The sequence below is a fragment of the Artemia sp. Qi Xiang Cuo genome, chromosome 5 (assembly GCF_049724085.1).
Source record: "Artemia sp. Qi Xiang Cuo chromosome 5, ASM4972408v1, whole genome shotgun sequence".
In the NCBI taxonomy this organism is placed as follows: domain Eukaryota; kingdom Metazoa; phylum Arthropoda; class Branchiopoda; order Anostraca; family Artemiidae; genus Artemia; species Artemia sp. Qi Xiang Cuo.
The window spans coordinates 81,469,311-81,489,448 of record NC_142798.1 but is presented as its reverse complement, the minus strand read 5'-3'; the positions used below and the strand labels follow the sequence as shown (position 1 = coordinate 81,489,448).

General features: G+C 35.7%; 1 protein-coding gene across 1 annotated transcript in view; it reads right to left on the bottom strand.

Moving 5' to 3' along the window:
• LOC148952618 (follistatin-related protein 5-like) overlaps nucleotides 1-20,138 on the bottom strand; it is a 166,429-nt gene that overhangs the window by 43,986 nt on the left and 102,305 nt on the right. Inside the window, exons 8-9 of the mRNA XM_089089238.1 lie at nucleotides 7,818-7,928; nucleotides 5,862-5,966 (exon numbers count right to left, since the gene is read on the bottom strand). Of these exons, the coding sequence (XP_088945364.1) occupies nucleotides 5,862-5,966; nucleotides 7,818-7,928 (216 nt within the window). The remainder of the gene's footprint in view (nucleotides 1-5,861; nucleotides 5,967-7,817; nucleotides 7,929-20,138) is intronic.

Below are 20,138 nucleotides of genomic sequence, written 5' to 3'. Positions count from 1 at the left end.
TCGCTTAATTTCTGTGTGACCATCAAACAAACAGATTTAATTGTCGCTGTTCTTGATTATCTAAAATACTTTAAAATTATCAAGCAGGGTTATTGTGATAATTATGATATTTTTTTCTAAGGGCTATAATATTATTCTTATACTTTTAAGACGCTTATGGTCGCTTACTTTTCTGTGTGATCATCAAACAAACCGATTTAATTGTCGCTGTTCTTGATAATCTAAAATACTTTAAAACTATCAAGCAGGGCTATTGTGATAATTATGATATTTTTTCTAAGGGCTATAATATTTTTCTTATACTTCTAAGACGTGGATGGTTGCTTTTTTTGTGTGTGATCATTAAACAAACAGATTTAATTGCCGCTGTCCCTGATAATGTAAAATATTTTAAAAGTATCAAGCAGGGTTATTGTCATAATTATGATGTTTTTTCTAAGGGCTATAATATTTTTCCTATACTTTTAAGATGTGTGTGGCTGCTTAATTTTCTGTGTGATCGTTAAACAAACAGATTTAATTGTCGCTGTCCTTGATAATCTAAAATATTTTAAAAGTATCAAGCAGGTTATTGTGAGAATTATGCTGTTTTTCTAAGGGCTATAATATTTTTCTTATACTTTTAAGACGTGTATGGTCGCTTAATTTTCTGTGTGACCATCAAACAAACAGATTTAATTGTCGCTGTTCTTGATTATCTAAAATACTTTAAAATTATCAAGCAGGGTTATTGTGATAATTATGATATTTTTTTCTAAGGGCTATAATATTATTCTTATACTTTCAAGAAGTGTATGGTCGCTTACTTTTATGTGTGATCATTCAAACAAACATATTTAATTGTCGCTATTATTGATAATCTAAAATATTTGAAAAGTATCAAGCATGTTTATTGTGATAATCATAATATTTTTTCTAAGGGTTATAATTTTTTCTTCTACTTTTAAGACGTGTATGGTTGCTTAATTTTTGTGTGATCATTAAAGAAATAGATTGAATTGTCGCTGTCCCTGATAATCTAAAATATTTTAAAAGTATCAAGTAGGGTTATTGTGATAATTATGATGTTTTTTTTCTAAGGGCTATAATATTTTTCTTATACTTTTAAGACGCGTATGGTCGCTTACTTTTCTGTGTGATCATCAAACAAACAAAAAGGGGGCTGTCCCCTCCTCAACGCCTCGCTCTTTACGCTAAATTTTTATATTTTTTTAAAAATAAAGCTGTAAGACAGAGTCAAACTTTAGCGTAAAAAGCCAGGCGTTGAGGAGGGGACAGCCCCTTTCATATACGGAATAATTTCTGTTCGTTTTAAGTTTTAATTTCGCTCCTTACTTTCAGTTAAAAAAAACTTGTTTTTTTTTGTTAATCATTAAACAAACCGATCTAATTGTCGCTGTCCTTGATAATCTAAAATACGAGTATATTAAAAGTATCAAGTAGGGTTATTGTTATAATTATGATATTTTTTCTAAGGGCTATGATATTTTCCCAATATTTTTAAGACGTTTATGGTCGCCAAATTTTCTGTGTGATCATCAAACAAACAGATTTAATTGTCGCTGTCCTTGATGATCTAAAATAATTTAAAAATATCAAGCAGGTCTATTGCGATAATTAAGTAATTAAGAACAAATGGATATATTTTCTCTACTATAACTTGTGGGCGCAAATGAAATAGAGTTGAAAGAAAATTACTTTTCTAAAAGACTATGCAGACACTATTATTCAAAGAGATTTTACTTAAACCCAGATTAATATATTTAAAGAAAGGTAACAGCATTCTCAGACCAAAAAGCATGATTATAAATTGGAAAGTACCAGAGAAGTATTTTGAATCTTATCAAGTTTCGATTTGCTCTATGCATTCTAAATCCCAAATAGTATTTTATATCTATGTAGTAGAAAACAGGGCAAAGGTCATGGGAGAGTAAGGAATCAAACAGTTCCTGGTAACGAACTGTAAATAAGGAGCGACCCGGCTCAATGGTAACCGAAACTAAAAAAAACGGAATTTTGATACCAATAGATACATCAAAAGAATCAGATTTTAATTCTGATTTCAAATATATAAGTTTCATCAAGTTTAATCTTACTAATCAAAAGTTACGCGCCTGAGAAAATTTGGCTGATTTTCGAAAAAAGGGGGAAAGACCCCCTAAAACCTATAGAACCTTAATGAAAATCACACCATCATATTCAGCGTATCAGAGAACCCTACTGTAGAGGTTTCAAGCTCTTATCTACCAAAATATGGAATTTTGCATTTTTTGCCAGAAGAAAGATCACGGGTGCGTGTTTATTTGTTTTTTTTTCTTTTTTCCCTTGGGGTAATCGTATTGACCCAGTGGTCCTAGAATATCGTAGGAGGGCTCATTGGAACGTAAATTAAAAGTTCTAGTGCCCTTTTTAAGTGACCAAAAAAGATGGAGGGTAACTAGGCCCCCTCCCACGCTCTTTTTTTCCCAAAGTCACCCAATCAAAATTTTGAGATAGCCATTTTGTTCAGCATTTTTTTTTTCCTCCCACGCTCATTTTTTTTCCCAAAGTCAACCAATCAAAATTTTGAGATAGCCATTTTGTTCAGCATGGTCGAAAATATGATAACTATGTCTTTTAGGATGACTTAATCCCCCGAAGAAAGATCACGAGTGCGTGTTTATTTATTTTTTTTTTCTTTCTTTTCCCCAGGGGTAATCGTATTGACCCAGTGCTCCTAGAATATCGTAGGAGGGCTCATTGAAACGGAAATTAAAAGTTCTAGTGCCCTTTTAAAGTGACCAAAAAAGATGAAGGGCAACTAGGCCCCCTCCCACGCTAATTTTTTTTCCCAAAGTCACCCAATCAAAATTTTGAGATAGCCATTTTGTTCAGCATTTTTTTTTCCTCCCACGCTCATTTTTTTCTCAAAGTCACCCAATTAAAATTTTGAGATAGCCATTTTGTTCAGCATAGTCGAAAATCTAATAAATATGTCTTTTACGATGACTTAATCCCCCAGAGTTCCCAGGGGAAGGGCTGCAAGTTATGAACTTTGCCCATTGCTTACATATTGTATTGGTTATTGGGAAGTATACAGACATTTTCAGGAAGATCTTTTTTCTGGTGGGGGGGGGATGGAGGAGGGGGTTACTCGGGAGAATCTTTCCGTGGAGGATGTTTCTTTGGGGTAAGGGACATTTCTATGAAGGGGGCGCCGGATTTCCAAGCATTATTTAAAAAAACGATCAGAAATTAAATTAACAAAAAAACAAGTTTTTTTCAACTGAAAATAAGAAGTAACATTAGAACTTAAAATGAACAGAAATTATTACGTATATGAGGGTTTCTCCCCCAAGTCAATACCTCGCTCTTTACGCTACAGTTTTTTTTGGTGCTTTCAAAAGAGCTATCTATTCTAATTAAACGGCCTTTGTGATTCAGGGGTTTGTTAATTAAAAATTTTTTTAACTTTTAACGTAAATAGCGTGGTATTTAATAAGGGGATAACCCTCTCATATGCTTAATAACATATACTTAATAAAAAAAAAACAATAAAAAAAAAACAAGCGATACGGCTCAATATTAATCAAAACTTTTAAAAACGGAATTTTGATGTCAATAAATGTATCAAAAGAATGGGCTTATAATGCTGATTCTAAATATATGAATTTTATTAAGTTTAGTATTACTCATCAAAGGATACGAGCCTGAGAAAATTTACCTGATTTTTTAAAGAGGGGGGAAACATCCCCTAAAAGTGAAAGAATTTTATTGAAAATTACACCGTCAGATTCAGCGTATCAGAAAACCCTATAACATAGGTATCAAACTCATATCTGCAAAAATCTGCAACTTTGTATTTTTTGCCAGAAGAAAAATATACGAATATAGAAGTTCGTTATGTAAGTTAATTTGTAAATTACGTCAGAACCAAGTTTAGAGACAGCCATTTAGCAAAGGAAAAGTAAAATTTTTATGCAAATTTTGTTTAATTATTCAATGACGGTGAGCCAAAATAAAAGCTGCATTAACTAAAAAACGATCAGAAACTAAATAAAAAAAAACAGTTTTTTAAACTGAAAGTAAGGAGCGACATTAAAACTTAAAACGAACAGAAATTATTCCGTATATGAAAGGGGCTGTCCCCTCCTGAACGCCTCGCTCTTTACGCTAAAGTTTGACTCTGTCTCACAACTTTATTTTTTACAATAAAAAACTTTAGCGTAAAGAGCGAGGCGTTGAGGAGGGGACAGCCCCTTTCATATACGGAATAATTTCTGTTCGTTTCAAGTTTTAATGTCGCTCCTTACTTTCAGTTTAAAAAACTTGTTTTTTTTATTTGATCAAATCAGAAAATAAAACTCTCATAGACTTAGGCGATGCTGATGATTTTAGGGTCCTAGATGAAAATGTTAACAAAGTGAATGACTTTTTGAGGGTTTTGAGACCTCAAGGTGCAAGAATAGCCTTGAAAATTAATGTTAGGAAGACTAAATCACTTAGACTGAGAATAAGTGAAGGTGAAGAGGTTATGGTAGGCAACGAGAAGGTTGTTCCTTCTGATAGTTTCACTTACCTAGGTAGTATAATTAGTAATAATGGTGGATGCCCTGAAGATGTTAAAGTAGAATAACCAGGGCCAATAGAGTATTTTCACAGTTGATAAAGTTTGGAAGAATATGATGGTATGTCTGCGAACCAAGATTAGAATATTGGAAACTACTCTGATGACAGTGGTCAATATGCTTCTGGAGCGTGGGAACTACGAAAGACGGAGGAGGATATATTAGTTCAAGAGGGATTGTCTACGGATTGTTTTATGTACCCCTCTGACTGACTGTATTTCAAGCAGTAACTACTACTACTACTACTAACAACTCACCGCAGCACCAAGCCGCCTTAGGCCAACACAGCTACGCACGCTCCTCCTCCATCCCAATTTATTCAAAGCCTCCCTTTTTACACCCGCCCATGAAGTTCCCATTTCTTTTGAATCTTTCTTTATGACGTCCTCCAACCCCAGACGAGGACGATCGCTTTCCGTTGAGCCCTAGACGGTTGGCCGAAAAGTAGTAAGCTATAAGATACATTAGGTCCAATCTCGCTTTTTATGGTCATAGTGAAAGACGCGGAGAGGGGGGGGGGGGAAGGGATATTATAAGGAAAGATTTAGAGGAAACCGGAACTTCTTGGGAAGGTGTAATGAGGGAGGCTTTAAATAGATTAGGGCGGAGCGTGCTTAGCTGTGTTGGTCTCAGGTGACTTGGTGCTGCGGTGAGTTATTAATTGCAATAGTAGTAAAAGTATATCCTAAATAAAAAAATATTCATCTTCTGTTTTTTTTATAGGTTAGATATTTGGGTACTCCTGTAATAAACACACTGTTTTATATACTGCAATGGAAACAGTCGCGAAAAAATTGGTTTCTACTGGTTAATTTAAGACACTGCTATAGGGTAATACAATGTATAGCGTGGTTTTCATTGCGTATACGATATTTAAACTGATGTTATTTGGGGTTTGGGGGGGGGGGTAGGTACCTAGGTTTGGGTACGTAATAATATATATCGTGATTTACCCCCCCCCCTTCTAATATGCAAATATATAGCCCAAATTTGTATATAAACTATTATATATTCATCCTATTTTATTTTGTTTCATTAGCATTAACCAAACTAGCACTATATAAAAGCATGCGTTTAATACAGGAGTATCGATATTATATTGTGAAACTAAAACTGAACAATTAACTACCGGGGGATAACGCAACTCCTTGTTACCAAAATTGTGCTATGAATATGTTTTACAAAAGACATTTGAATAAAAGGATCTACGAAAGTCATTCATCAAATCTAAAAGAAACCTTTCGAAAAGATTACCTGAATGGATGGAGGGAAAAAATCTTTAACCAAATCAAATTGACCATCAATTGGCTCAGGATGAACTGTATGATGACTTTTCTTTTGGCTGGCATCCCTTATGACCTAGGATTAAAAGAATTATAAAAAACTGTTACTATTCAACACGATTATTTAATTGATAATACACAAATCTGAATTAATTATTTTTTAATAATTACTGAAGTTAATTAATCAATTAAACAATTTGAATCTTAATAAGTAAGTGCTTAAAATATGAAATATTAACGATTCATTCTTAAATAATGACACTATTAACGCAAATAGGAAAACCAGCTGGCACTCGAAAATATCGTTTTGAAGGGATTAATTTTTGAGGCAATATTGTCACGCAACTTTACATTATGATTTAAAACAATGAAAAAAAAATTGGTTTAGCCAGAAAATTTGCGAATATTCAGCTTTCAATAATTGCAAAACCTGTCACTTTTAACAAAGATTCACTAGAATAAAATATCGGAAGGAATTTTCAAATGGTTAAGAGATTTCTTTAAAATCAATTACAACCAACGTTTAGTGTTTAGTTCGTATCTTTTTTGGGGAATGAACGTATTTTGTTCTATTCCATGGGTGCTATAAAATTAAATAATATGCTTAACTTTCGGAAATGTAAAACTATGCAAGGAAACACTATTATTAAATTATACATTATCAAAATAACTTTTTTTTTATTTTTTTTTTAACTTATAAACTTTTTGATGCTCACAACTGCTGCAAATAGTTCAGTCAGAGTTCAAGCACTACCTTTTTTATATGCAAAGCTTTTGATGAAGCCCAGGAAAAGAGCAATTTTCTAATGAAAAAATATGAAGCTAAAAAAAATTGGCTTGTAGCTTCAACTTACTTTTTTGTTTATTATTGTTTATTATATTTTGTTTATTATATTTTGTTTATTACAATTGGCTTATAGTTTCAACTTACCCGGTGAAGAAGAAAATGAGGGCACATGTTATATTTTGAAATTAAAATGACCACAAATGGTGTAGGTGTTTCAAAAACCTTTCTTTGAATCAACACAACCAATAACCATATGTGGTGCAAAAACTCGTGCGCAACCTCGACCACTTAGATCAGTAGCTTACAAAGTGGTTTCTACCACCTCTTAGTAGGCGGTGGAACGATTGAGGAGGGTGGTGACAGTCACGGGTGCATTGTAGTGATTAACAATAATGCATTGGTGGATTAGAATTGCAAACAATTATCCGCGATGACTTAAAATTATTGCTGGCGAAAATGGAGATGAAGATAACTAACTACTGCTTTTTTGCAAAAATCTATTGATTCTAATGTCTTTTTTTGCTCCCATTCGTCTTGGAATTCTCGGGGTATATTGACAGGGTCGAGGGAACTTCCATTAAGACAAACAATCCAAGAAAATACACTTTTTGTTTTTATTAATTCAGGACGACGGATTTGTCTTTTGACAACAGTATAGTTTTTTTCTTATAAATGACCTTGACATGCATTTAATTAAACAAACAGACAGTTAGCAGAATAGAAGATGAAAATTTTGTTTTAATGAAACCGTAGATTAAGTAATGACGCTTGGAGCATGGCTTCAGCCCGAAAGGAGCACTGAGTAATACTTTTCTGAAAAGGAGACGATGGGCCAAATAAGTTTGGGAGCCATTGATTTAGATGTTTAAGTTGAGTATACAAAGGAAATATAATTGACACGTAAATAATAACTTACATATAAATGAACAGTAGCTATATAAATCAAATATATACGCAATTAAAATAACTGATAAAGCAGTTTTTTTTTCTTTATAAATTATGTTCAGAAAGTACTTTCTTTCTCATTATAATTGATATTTCAAAAATAAAATTTTATACGTAGAACACATTAAAATATACAAATCTGCCATTTTTGACAATATAAGTTTCAGTCACACAATATGGACAAAAAAGTCTTACCTGAAGCGTCCTTGCTCCATGATCATCTTCACTCCTCCAACATGAAATCCAGACTTGGTCTAAGCTTGGAATGTAGCTTAATTCAACAGGATAGCGGTCAGTTGCAACCACCTGGAAATTAACAAGTCTATTTATTACTAAAATTATTAAAGTATTTTCTCTAGTTTTCGGCCATTTTTTATTCAGGATCTAGACCCCCCTCAAGGAAAATACCCAACGGGTGGGCATTGAGTCCCTCCCAAAATTTCAAATGTTACCCGAATTTCTTCTTATTTAAATTTTAAAATATTTTTTTTTCCCGTTGGCCCCCTTGTCTTGAAAAAATTCCTGCGCGCGTGCCTGTCCTCTTTAGAATTCTGTATAATCATATAATAAATATAAACAGGCCTTCAACAAATTTGATGCTTCCTCCTCAAAGTTAACTTCCGAAAAAAGATGTGGGTTGCATTGTGTATGTATGCATTCAAAAACTATTCTTGTGTTGTTGTTTTTATTTCAAGACAATAAATTACCTGAATTTGTTTTTCTTTCTTGTAGCACTAAATATTATTATGTATTTAAGCATACAGGAGGCTAGGCTCCAAAGAGAATTGTTAATATGGATTAAAAATTATTTTAGTAGAAGTACAATAATGCGAAGACCACTCTTTGGCTGCTAATTTTAGTAAAATGTAGAATGTAGGTGGCATTTAGATTTTTGTAATGTTTAAAAGTAGTTTTTTTTTTTAATTTTAGTGCCACTGAGAGGAGAGGAGGTGGGATTTTCTTTAAATTAAAAAAAAAGGGCAATAGCCCTCTCAATTTCCGATCGAAAGAGCCCTTTTCGAAGTTTGTACGACAACACTTTCTATATGACATTATGTGCCCCCAGAATATAAATTACAGCTTTAGCCCTTAGGTCTATGGGGGGTTGTCAAACTCAAAACATAATTTCCGTACCCTTCAAGTACGTTCAACAAAATTGCTGGATCAAAATGTTGATCGGAAGTGTTTGGGGAAATGATGGGTATGAGGGGAGGGGGTATTCGCCCTCCGATCGATTTTGACTATTAATAAGGGTACTTAAAAAAAAAGACTTTGGTGGTATACAGTAGCAGCTCTAGGTCTGGTGGGAAAAGCAGATGGCCCCCCTCCCAGTTTTTCTGACGTCTGGCATTAAATTCCTTTTATTTTATATTTTTACACTCCTATTAATGTACTTAATTGACAAAAAATTGTCGCAATTGTAATTTTTGTGTACCTTGCCCCCCCCCCCGTCTAAGAAGTCTAAAACCGTACTAATAGTATATGCCATTTATTAAAGTATCTGACTCCCTTTAAAAAAAAAAAATAATAAAGGACTTTCAGTTCTTTTTTAGCGATTAAGCTACAGCAACATTTATTACATGAAAATTATTTATTTTTAATTGTGAATTTGATTTCATAATTTCCATCAGACTTTGTGCCCTATCAAGCTTTCAATTGTTTAAATTTGGGACGGATTGTTTCACATGTTCACCCAACAGAAGAACTGTCTTAAGTCCGCTTGTATATTGCCAGGAGGAAACCTAACTTGTCGTGGCATACCTAATGTAATTTCACTGACACTAGGAATCTGGTAATACAACATCTTTGGTTTGTTTTGCTTTTCTTTTAGCGTTAATCTTTTCTTTGGAGGAAGGGGGAGGAGCCAAAACAGCTTGGTGCTGCGGTGAGTTGTTAGTAGTAGAAGTAGTAGTAGATTGTTTCACATGTTCACCCTACAGAAGAACTGTCTTAAGTCCGCTTGTATATTGCCAGGAGGAAACCTAACTTGTCGTGGCATACCTAATGTAATTTCACTGACACTAGGAATCTGGTAATACAACATCTTTGGTTTGTTTTGCTTTTCTTTTAGCGTTAATCTTTTCTTTGGAGGGAGGGGGAGGAGCCAAAACAGCTTGGTGCTGCGGTGAGTTGTTAGTAGTAGTACTAGTAGTAGTAGATTGTTTCACATGCTCACCCGACAGAAGAACTGTCTTAAGCCCGCTTGTATATTGCCAAGAGGAAACCTAACTAATCGTGGCATACCTAATGTAATTACACTGACGCTAGGAGTCTGGTAATACAACATCTTTTGTTTGTTTTGCTTTTCTTCTAGCGTTAATCTTTTCTTTGGAGGGAGGGGGAGGAGCCAAAACAGCTTGGTGCTGCGGTGAGTTGTTAGTAGTAGTGGTAGTAGATTGTTTCCCACGCTCACCAGATTCCACCAAGCTTTTTTTGCTCCTCCCCCTCCCTCCAAAGAAAAGATTAACGCTAAAAGAAAAGAAAAACAAACCAAAGATGTTGTATTACCGGATTCCTAGCGTCGGTGAAATTACATTAGGTATGCCACGATAAGTTAGGTTTCCTCCTGGCAATATAAAAGCGGACTTAATACAGTTCTTCTTTCGGGTGAGCGTGTGAAACAATCTACTACCACTACTACTAACAACTCACCGCAGCACCAAGCTGTTTTGGCTCCTCCCCCTCACTCCAAAGAAAAGATTAACGCTAAAAGAAAAGCAAAACAAACCAAAGATGTTGTATTACCAGATTCCTAGCGTCAGTGAAATTACATTAGGTATGCCACGATAAGTTAGATTTCCTCCTGGCAATATATAAGCGGACTTAATACAGTTCTTCTGCCGGGTGAGCATGTGAAACAATCTACTACTACTACTACTACTGATTTTTATATTCAATCTAAGCATTATTGCTTTAAGATCTGTTTATTCGTTTATATTATTGCTTGTTGTATGTTTTTTCCTATGATTGTTTATTTAATTTCCGTTCATTTTGGGTTTCATTTATTCTTTAATAGTAACTTCTGGTCGTTTTGAGTTCGAATTTCTTACAGGTATTTTTCTTAATTTTTTACAGGTATCTGCTGAGCTTAATTTTAAAATGGTCTTTACTTTTCTCTGAAAAAATCATTTTTCAGAAAGTTTTTTAAATTAATTTTTGAAAAAGGGGAAGCACATATTTATTTTAGGAAATTCCACTTTCTATTTAAAGTCTCAATAGAAAGTTGAATCGTTTGATACTTTTACTGTCATATTTTTTTATTTTTAGAGTTTCAATTCCTAGGCATATTAATATGAGTCGCTCCATACTTACAATTCGTTAACACGAACTGTTTATTTGTAAAAAATAAATAATTTATACATTTCAAGTCTAAACAAATTCTTCTAATTAAATTTAAGTTAGGGTTAAAGTTTCATTACAGCTTAACTTACTAGAAAAAATAAAGATAACAAGAAAGCAAACAACAAAAGCAAAAGTATTAAGTTTCCATGCCCGTCAAACTACACACAACTTAACCTCCACAAAACTCAACCCACGGAAAGTTTGACCCCATTTTAGTTGACCACTTCATAACTTAAAAATGAAGTTTTTTTTATGATGAAGACAGTGCTTCGTCTTACATGCTACACACCGGAAAAGGCGAGGGATAGCCACTTCTTCCTAGAAAACCAAAATACATAAAATGTTGTTAGTTAAAAAATATTTTTGTAACTTTACTAATGTAATGTTGCAACAGTATAAGCCTGTATCGTAAAATGTAAAGTTTGTTCAATGAAAAATTTTACAGGTTTACCCCAGCCATCAGAAACATTTTGTGGTTAAATTCTCGAATGAGGATAAATTTTGGGCATACCATTTGCTTTTTAAATTAGAAAATAAATACAATAAAACAAGGGACAGGCTGTACTAATAAAATTTATATTTGTAAGAATGTTTTCTAGAAAGAAATAATAAATTTCAAATAATTCTTTCAAGCGGAAGATTCACCTGCAACAATACGTATCTACTTTTATATTGTATGATAATCCAATAAAATTTCATAAAAGGAGCGTGCATAAATAAGGGGAGGGGGAGGTTTGTAACCCTAGTCTTTTCAGAATATTTCGATGCATGCAGTATTTGGAATTTACCATTAATTAAAAAAAAATATTTTCTTCCTGCTGCTTCATCAGATAATAGCAATTATAGAAGGAGCATTTCAAGGAAAATACCATTTTTAAACAATTTCGAGGCCAGACTGACTAAGCATGGCAAAAGAGAAAACAAAACGAAAAAAACGAAAAGAGTGACAGCTAGTGAAAAAAAAAGAGTAAAATAAAAATTTCAAGGTCCAATATTTTGAGTCGAGTAATTTCAGTCCCATTCCTCTGCTGAACCGTCCTCAAAACAGAATTAAAAATAATTTTATTTTTGAATATTTTCTTAGTCACTACATTTTGTTTGAGTATTTGTTCTTGAGGTTTGTTTACCCAACACTGAAACGAATTCCTTGGGAAAAAGATAAATATCTTTGGGAAAAAAACAGAGCAGAAGAAGCAAAACACAGTTTGCAGAAGAAACATTTCTTCTGCTCTGTGCGAGATTACTTCGAAAGGTTAGTTTTTCTTCCTTTTTTTTTGCATTGAAGACGGATTGGGGGAGGTCCTTGCCAAAATATCTGCTTTTGTCCTTTTCACTTCTTTTCTATTCCCTGGTTGATATTAACCTCGTTTTATATGGCTATTTAATTATGCATTTATATATATATTTTTTGTCATATGTATTTAGTCACATTCAAATCCCCAAAAGTGTTCTTCTATAGTCAACCAAAGTATTTTATTTTTATTATTAATTAAGTGGGATCAAGACGCGAAATCAAGCTTAATACAACTATTACTACTACCAACACTAAATACTCTCTGCAGCACAAAGCCGCATGAGGCCAACACAGCTACGCACGCTCCTCCTTCATCCCAACCTATTCAAAGCCTCCTTCTTTACATCCTCCCAGGAGGTTCCCATTTCCCTTAAATCTTTCCTTACGGTATCCTCCCACCCCAACCAAGGACGACGTGCTTTCTGTTGAGCCCTATATGGTTGGCTCAAAAAGAAAATCTTTGGCAATCTTTCATCCGTCGTCCGCAGAGCGTACCCTAGCCATGTAATTGCCAAGTAATTGCCTCTGTAATTGCGAAACCTAGTCTTAAAACCTTTCTTATATAGGGGTTTAATTAGGAATTTCCTAAAATCACTAGGTGCCTCCCCTTTTCAAAAATCATATTCATAATCTTCAGTGACTTATTTCTAACCTCAAAGCCAGCATACTTAAGAAAGGAATATGCACATAAGAGTTCCCGAGGCTTGCAGTAGACGGTTTGCCTTTCGGCGGACTTAAGACAGTTCTTCTGTTGGGTGAATATGTGAAACAATATACTACTAACAACTCACCACAGCACCAAGCCGCCTGAGGCCAACACAGCTACGCTACGTGAAACAATCTGTCCTAAATTTAAACAATGGAAATTTTGATAGGGTACAAAGTCTAATGGAAATTATGTAATCAAATTCACAGTTAAAAATAAATAATTTTCATGTAATAAAAAATGTTGCCAGACGTCAGAACAAAAACAAAGGCTTGTAGTAGACGGTTTGCCTTTCGGTGGACTTAAGATATTTCTTCTGTTGGGTGAGCATGCGAAACAATCTACTATTACTATTACTAACAACTCATCGCAGCACCAAGCTATTTTGGCTCCTCCCCCCCCCCCCGCTCCAAAGAAAAGACTAGCGCTAAAAGAAAAGCAAAACAAACCAAAGATGTTGTATTACCAGATTCCTAGCGTCGGTGAAATTACATTAGGTATGCCACGATAAGTTAGGTTTCCTCCTGGCAATATACAAGCGGACTTAAGACAGTTCTTCTGTCGGGTTAGCATGTGAAACAATCTACTACTACTACTACTACTAACAACTCACAGCAGCACCAAGCTATTTTGGCTCCTCCCCTCTCCCTCCAAAGAAAAGATTAACGCTAAAAGAAAAGAAAAACAAACAAAAGACGTTGTATTACCAGATTCCTAGCGTCGGTGAAATTACATTAGGTATGCCACGTTAAGTTATGTTTCCTCCTGGCAATATACAAGCGGACTTAAGACAGTTCTTCTGTCGGGTGAACATGTGAAACAATCTACTACTACTACTACTAACAACTCATCGCAGCACCAAGCTGTTTTGGCTCCTCCCTCTCCCTCCAAAGAAAAGATTAACGCTAAAAGAAAATCAAAACAAACAAAAGACGTTGTATTACCAGATTCCTAGCGTCGGTGAAATTACATTAGGTATGCCACGATAAGTTAGGTTTCCTCCTGGCAATATACAAGCGGACTTAAGACAAATATTCTGTCCGGTGGGCATGTGAAACAATATACTACTACTACTACTACTACTAACAACAACTCACCGCAGCACCAAGCTGTTTTGGCTCCTCCCCCTCCCTCCAAAGAAAAGATTAACACCAAAAGAAGAGCAAAACAAACCAAAGATGTTGTATTACCAGATTCCTAGCGTCAGTGAAATAACATTAGGTATGCCACGATAAGTTAGGTTTCCTCCTGGCAATATACAAGCGGACTTAAGACAGTTCTTCTGTCGGGTGAGCATGTGAAACAATCTACTACTACTACTAACAACTCACCGCAGCACCAAGCTGTTTTGGCTCCTCCCCCCTCCTTACAAAGAAAAGATTAACGCAAAAAGAAAAGCAAAACAAACCAAAGATGTTGTATTACCAGATTCCTACCGTCAGTGAAATTACATTAGGTATGCCACGATAAGTTAGGTTTCCTCTTGGCAATATACAAGCGGACTTAAGACAGTTCTTCTGTCGGATGAGCATTTGAAACAATCTAGTACTACTACTACTAACAACTCACCGCAGCAAGCTGCTTTGGCTCCTCCCCCCTCCCTCCAAAGAAAATATTAACGCTAAAAGAAAAGCTAAACAAACCAAAGATGTTGTATTGCCAGATTCCTAGCGTCAGTGAAATTACATTAGGTATGCCACGATAAGTTAGGTTTCCTCCTGGCAATATACAAGCAGACTTGAGACAGTTCTTCTGTCGGGTGAGCATGTGAAACAATCTAATACTACTACTACTACTAACAACTCAGCGCAACACCAAGCTGTTTTGGCTCCTCATTCCTCCCTCCAAAGAAAAGATTAACGCTAAAAGAAAAGAAAACAATCCAAAGACGTTGTATTTCCAGATTCCTAGCGTCAGTGAAATTACATTAGGTATGCCACGATAAGTTAGGTCTCCTCCTGGCAATATACAAGCGGACTTCAGACAGTTCTTCTGTCGGGTGAGCATCTGAAAGAATCTACTACTACTACTAACAACTCACCGCAGCACCAAGCTTTTTTTGCTCCTCCCCCTCCCTCCAAAGAAAAGATTAACGCTAAAAGAAAAGAAAAACAAACCAAAGATGTTGTATTACCTGATTCCTAGCGTCGGTGAAATTACATTAGGTATGCCACGATAAGTTAGGTTTCCTCCTGGCAATATACAAGCGGACTTAAGACAGTTCTTCTGTCGGGTGAGCATGTGAAACAATCTACTACTACTACTACTACTAACAACTCACAGCAGCACCAAGCTCTTTTGGCTCCTCCCCTCTCCCTCCAAAGAAAAGATTAACGCTAAAAGAAAAGCAAAACAAACAAAAGACGTTGTATTACCAGATTCCTAGCGTCGGTGAAATTACATTAGGTATGCCACGTTAAGTTAGGTTTCCTCCTGGCAATATACAAGCGGACTTAAGACAGTTCTTCTGTCGGGTGAGCATGTGAAACAATCTAATACTACTACTACTACTAACAACTCAGCGCAACACCAAGCTGTTTTGGCTCCTCATTCCTCCCTCCAAAGAAAAGATTAACGCTAAAAGAAAAGCAAAGAATCCAAAGACGTTGTATTACCAGATTCCTAGCGTCAGTGAAATTACATTAGGTATGCCACGTTAAGTTAGGTTTCCTCCTGGCAATATACAAGCGGACTTCAGACAGTTCTTCTGTCGGGTGAGCATCTGAAAGAATCTACTACTACTACTAACAACTCACCGCAGCACCAAGCTTTTTTTGCTCCTCCCCCTCCCTCCAAAGAAAAGATTAACGCTAAAAGAAAAGAAAAACAAACCAAAGAAGTTGTATTACCTGATTCCTAGCGTCGGTGAAATTACATTAGGTATGCCACGATAAGTTAGGTTTCCTCCTGGCAATATACAAGCGGACTTAAGACAGTTCTTCTGTCGGGTGAGCATGTGAAACAATCTACTACTACTACTACTACTAACAACTCACAGCAGCACCAAGCTATTTTGGCTCCTCCCCTCTCCCTCCAAAGAAAAGATTAACGCTAAAAGAAAAGCAAAACAAACAAAAGACGTTGTATTACCGGATTCCTAGCGTCGGTGAAATTACATTAGGTATGCCACGTTAAGTTAGGTTTCCTCCTGGCAATATACAAGCGGACTTAAGACAGTTCTTCTGTTGGCTGAACATGTGAAACAATCTACTACTACTACTACTAACAACTCATCGCAGCACCAAGCTGTTTTGGCTCCTCCCCTCTCCCTCCAAAGAAAAGATTAACGCTAAAAGAAAATCAAAACAAACCAAAGACGTTGTATTACCAGATTCCTAGCGTCAGTGAAATAACATTAGGTATGCCACGATAAGTTAGGTTTCCTCCTGGCAATATACAAGCGGACTTAAGACAAATATTCTGTCCGGTGGGCATGTGAAACAATCTACTACTACTACTACTACTACTAACAACAACTCACCGCAGCACCAAGCTGTTTTGGCTCCTCCCCCTCCCTCCAAAGAAAAGATTAACACCAAAAGAAGAGCAAAACAAACCAAAGATGTTGTATTACCAGAGTCCTAGCGTCAGTGAAATCACATTAGGTATGCCACGATAAGTTAGGTTTCCTCCTGGCACTATACAAGCGGACTTAAGACAGTTCTTCTGTCGGGTGAGCATGTGAAACACTCTACTACTACTACTAACAACTCACCGCAGCACCAAGCTGTTTTGGCTCCTCCCCCCTCCTTTCAAAGAAAAGATTAACGCTAAAAGAAAAGCAAAACAAACCAAAGATGTTGTATTACCAGATTCCTACCGTCAGTGAAATTACATTAGGTATGCCACGATAAGTTAGGTTTCCTCTTGGCAATATACAAGCGGACTTAAGACAGTTCTTCTGTCGGATGAGCATTTGAAACAATCTAGTACTACTACTACTAACAACTCACCGCAGCAAGCTGCTTTGGCTCCTCCCCCCTCCCTCCAAAGAAAATATTAACGCTAAAAGAAAAGCAAAACAAACCAAAGATGTTGTATTGCCAGATTCCTAGCGTCAGTGAAATTACATTAGGTATGCCACGATAAGTTAGGTTTCCTCCTGGCAATATACAAGCAGACTTAAGACAGTTCTTCTGTCGGGTGAGCATGTGAAACAATCTAATACTACTACTACTACTAACAACTCAGCGCAACACCAAGCTGTTTTGGCTCCTCATTCCTCCCTCCAAAGAAAAGATTAACGCTAAAAGAAAAGCAAAGAATCCAAAGACGTTGTATTACCAGATTCCTAGCGTCAGTGAAATTACATTAGGTATGCCACGATAAGTTAGGTCTCCTCCTGGCAATATACAAGCGGACTTCAGACAGTTCTTCTGTCGGGTGAGCATCTGAAAGAATCTACTACTACTACTAACAACTCATCGCAGCACCAAGCTTTTTTTGCTCCTCCCCCTCCCTCCAAAGAAAAGATTAACGCTAAAAGAAAAGAAAAACAAACCAAAGATTTTGTATAACCGGATTCCTAGCGTCGGTGAAATTACATTAGGTATGCCACGATAAGTTAGGTTTCCTCCTGGCAATATACAAGCGGACTTAAGACAGTTCTTCTTTCGGGTGAGCGTGTGAAACAATCTACTACCACTACTACTAACAACTCACCGCAGCACCAAGCTGTTTTGGCTCCTCCCCCCTCCCTCCAAAGAAAAGATTAAGTAATTGGCCAAGTAATTGGCAGCCAATTACTTAGTATGATGATACTTTTTAGAGTTAGAGATACTGCAGACAAAGTTTTAAGAGTAGAGGATATGTCGACTAAATTTTCAGCCTTAGGTTAATAATTGAGAAGTGCCTGAGTCATCAAACACCTTTAGTTTTCAGTTTTTATAGATTATAAGCAAGCGTTCGATTCAGTTGATAGAAGAGCTTTAGCGAAGATCTTATTCTTGTCTGGTATGCCAGACAAATGCACTAAATTGATTAGTGTATGTAAACTCTGCTGCGGTTAAGGTAGGAAATGAGGTTAATAGCTAGTTTCGTATTGAATCAGGAGTTAAGCAGAGTTGTGTTCTATCCCCATTTATATGGATCATTTTGATGGACTTTGCCCTCAGGAGCACATGAAAGGCAATGAAAGAATACGAAAACAAATGAGGACGACAAAATTTCCTTGACTTAAGATGAAAGTGTGAGCAAATTGAATGAAAATTTAGACGCTTTGTGAGTTCACGTTGCTAGAATAGGTTTGACAATTAATGTTAAGAAAGCTAAGTCGCGAAGGCTAGGAAGAATTAGAGATGAAAAGCTTATTAGAGATGAAAGGAATAATTAGGATTAAAGGGACGTTTGGTAGCGAAAAGATCTATCAAGGACAGCTTCGCTTACCTTGGTAATACCATTAGTAGAGACGGTGGGTGCAGTAAAGATGCTAAATGTAGAACAGTCAATTCGCAGTATAAAAAAAGTTTGGAAGAATAGGAAGAAACGTTCTCGAACCGTTTGTTTCAGTTACCAGACGGACTAAGCGTATCTCAAACAGTAGGCTGCACGAAACGTGTGGTTCAAACCCATTTTCTATGGCTATAATGAGATAAAAGTTGACATGGCTAGGGTACGCTCTGCGGACGACGGATGAAAGATTGCCAAAGATTTGCTTTTTGAGCCAACCATATAGGGCTCAACAGAAAGCACGTCGTCCTTGGTTGGGGTGGGAGGATACCGCAAGAAAAGATTTAAGGGAAATGGGAACTTCCTGGGAGGATGTAAAGAAGGAGGCTTTGAATAGGTTGGGATGAAGGAGGAGCGTGCGTAGCTGTGTTGGCCTCATGCGGCTTTGTGCTGCAGAGAGTATTTAGTGTTGGTAGTAGTAATAGTAGTATTAAGCATGATTTCGCGTCTTGATCCTACTTAATTAATAATAAAAATAAAATATTTTGGTTGACTATAGAAGAACACTTTTGGGGATTTGAATGTGACTAAATACATATGACAAAAAATATATATATAAATGCATAATTAAATAGCCATATAAAACGAGGTTAATATCAGCCAGGGAATAGAAAAGAAGTGAAAAGGACAAAAGCTGATATTTTGGCAAGGACCTCCCCCAATCCGTCTTCAATGCTAAAAAAAAGGAAGAAAAACTAACCTTTCGAAGTAATCTCGCACAGAGCAGAAGAAATGTTTCTTCTGCAAACTGTGTTTTGCTTCTTCTGCTCTGTTTTTTTCCCAAAGATATTTATCTTTTTCCCAAGTTGAATTCGTTTCAGTGTTGGGTAAACAAACCTCAAGAACAAATACTCAAACAAAATGTAGTGACTAAGAAAATATTCAAAAATAAAATTATTTTTAATTCTGTTTTGAGGACGGTTCAGCAGAGGAACGGGACTGAAATTACTCGACTCAAAATATTGGACCTTGAAATTTTTATTTTACTCTTTTTTTTCACTAGCTGTCACTCTTTTCGTTTTTTTCGTTTTGTTTTCTCTTTTGCCATGCTTAGTCAGTCTGGCCTTGAAATTCTTTAAAAATGGTATTTTCCTTGAAATGCTCCTTCTATAATTGCTATTATCTGATGAAGCAGCAGGAAGAAAATATTTTTTTTAATTAATGGTAAATTCCAAATACTGCATGCATCGAAATATTCTGAAAAGACTAGGGTTACAAACCTCCCCCTCCCCTTATTTATGCACGCTCCTTTTATGAAATTTTATTGGATTATCATACAATATAAAAGTAGATACGTATTGTTGCATCTTCCGCTTGAAAGAATTATTTGAAATTTATTATTTCTTTCTAGAAAACATTCTTACAAATATAAATTTTATTAGTACAGCCTGTCCCTTGTTTTATTGTATTTATTTTCTAATTTAAAAAGCAAATGGTATGCCCAAAATTTATCCTCATTCGAGAATTTAACCACAAAATGTTTCTGATGGCTGGGGTAAACCTGTAAAATTTTTCATTGAACAAACTTTACATTTTACGATACAGGCTTATACTGTTGCAACATTACATTAGTAAAGTTACAAAAATATTTTTTAACTAACAACATTTTATGTATTTTGGTTTTCTAGGAAGAAGTGGCTATCCCTCGCCTTTTCCGGTGTGTAACATGTAAGACGAAGCACTGTCTTCATCATAAAAAAAAAACTTCATTTTTAAGTTATGAAGT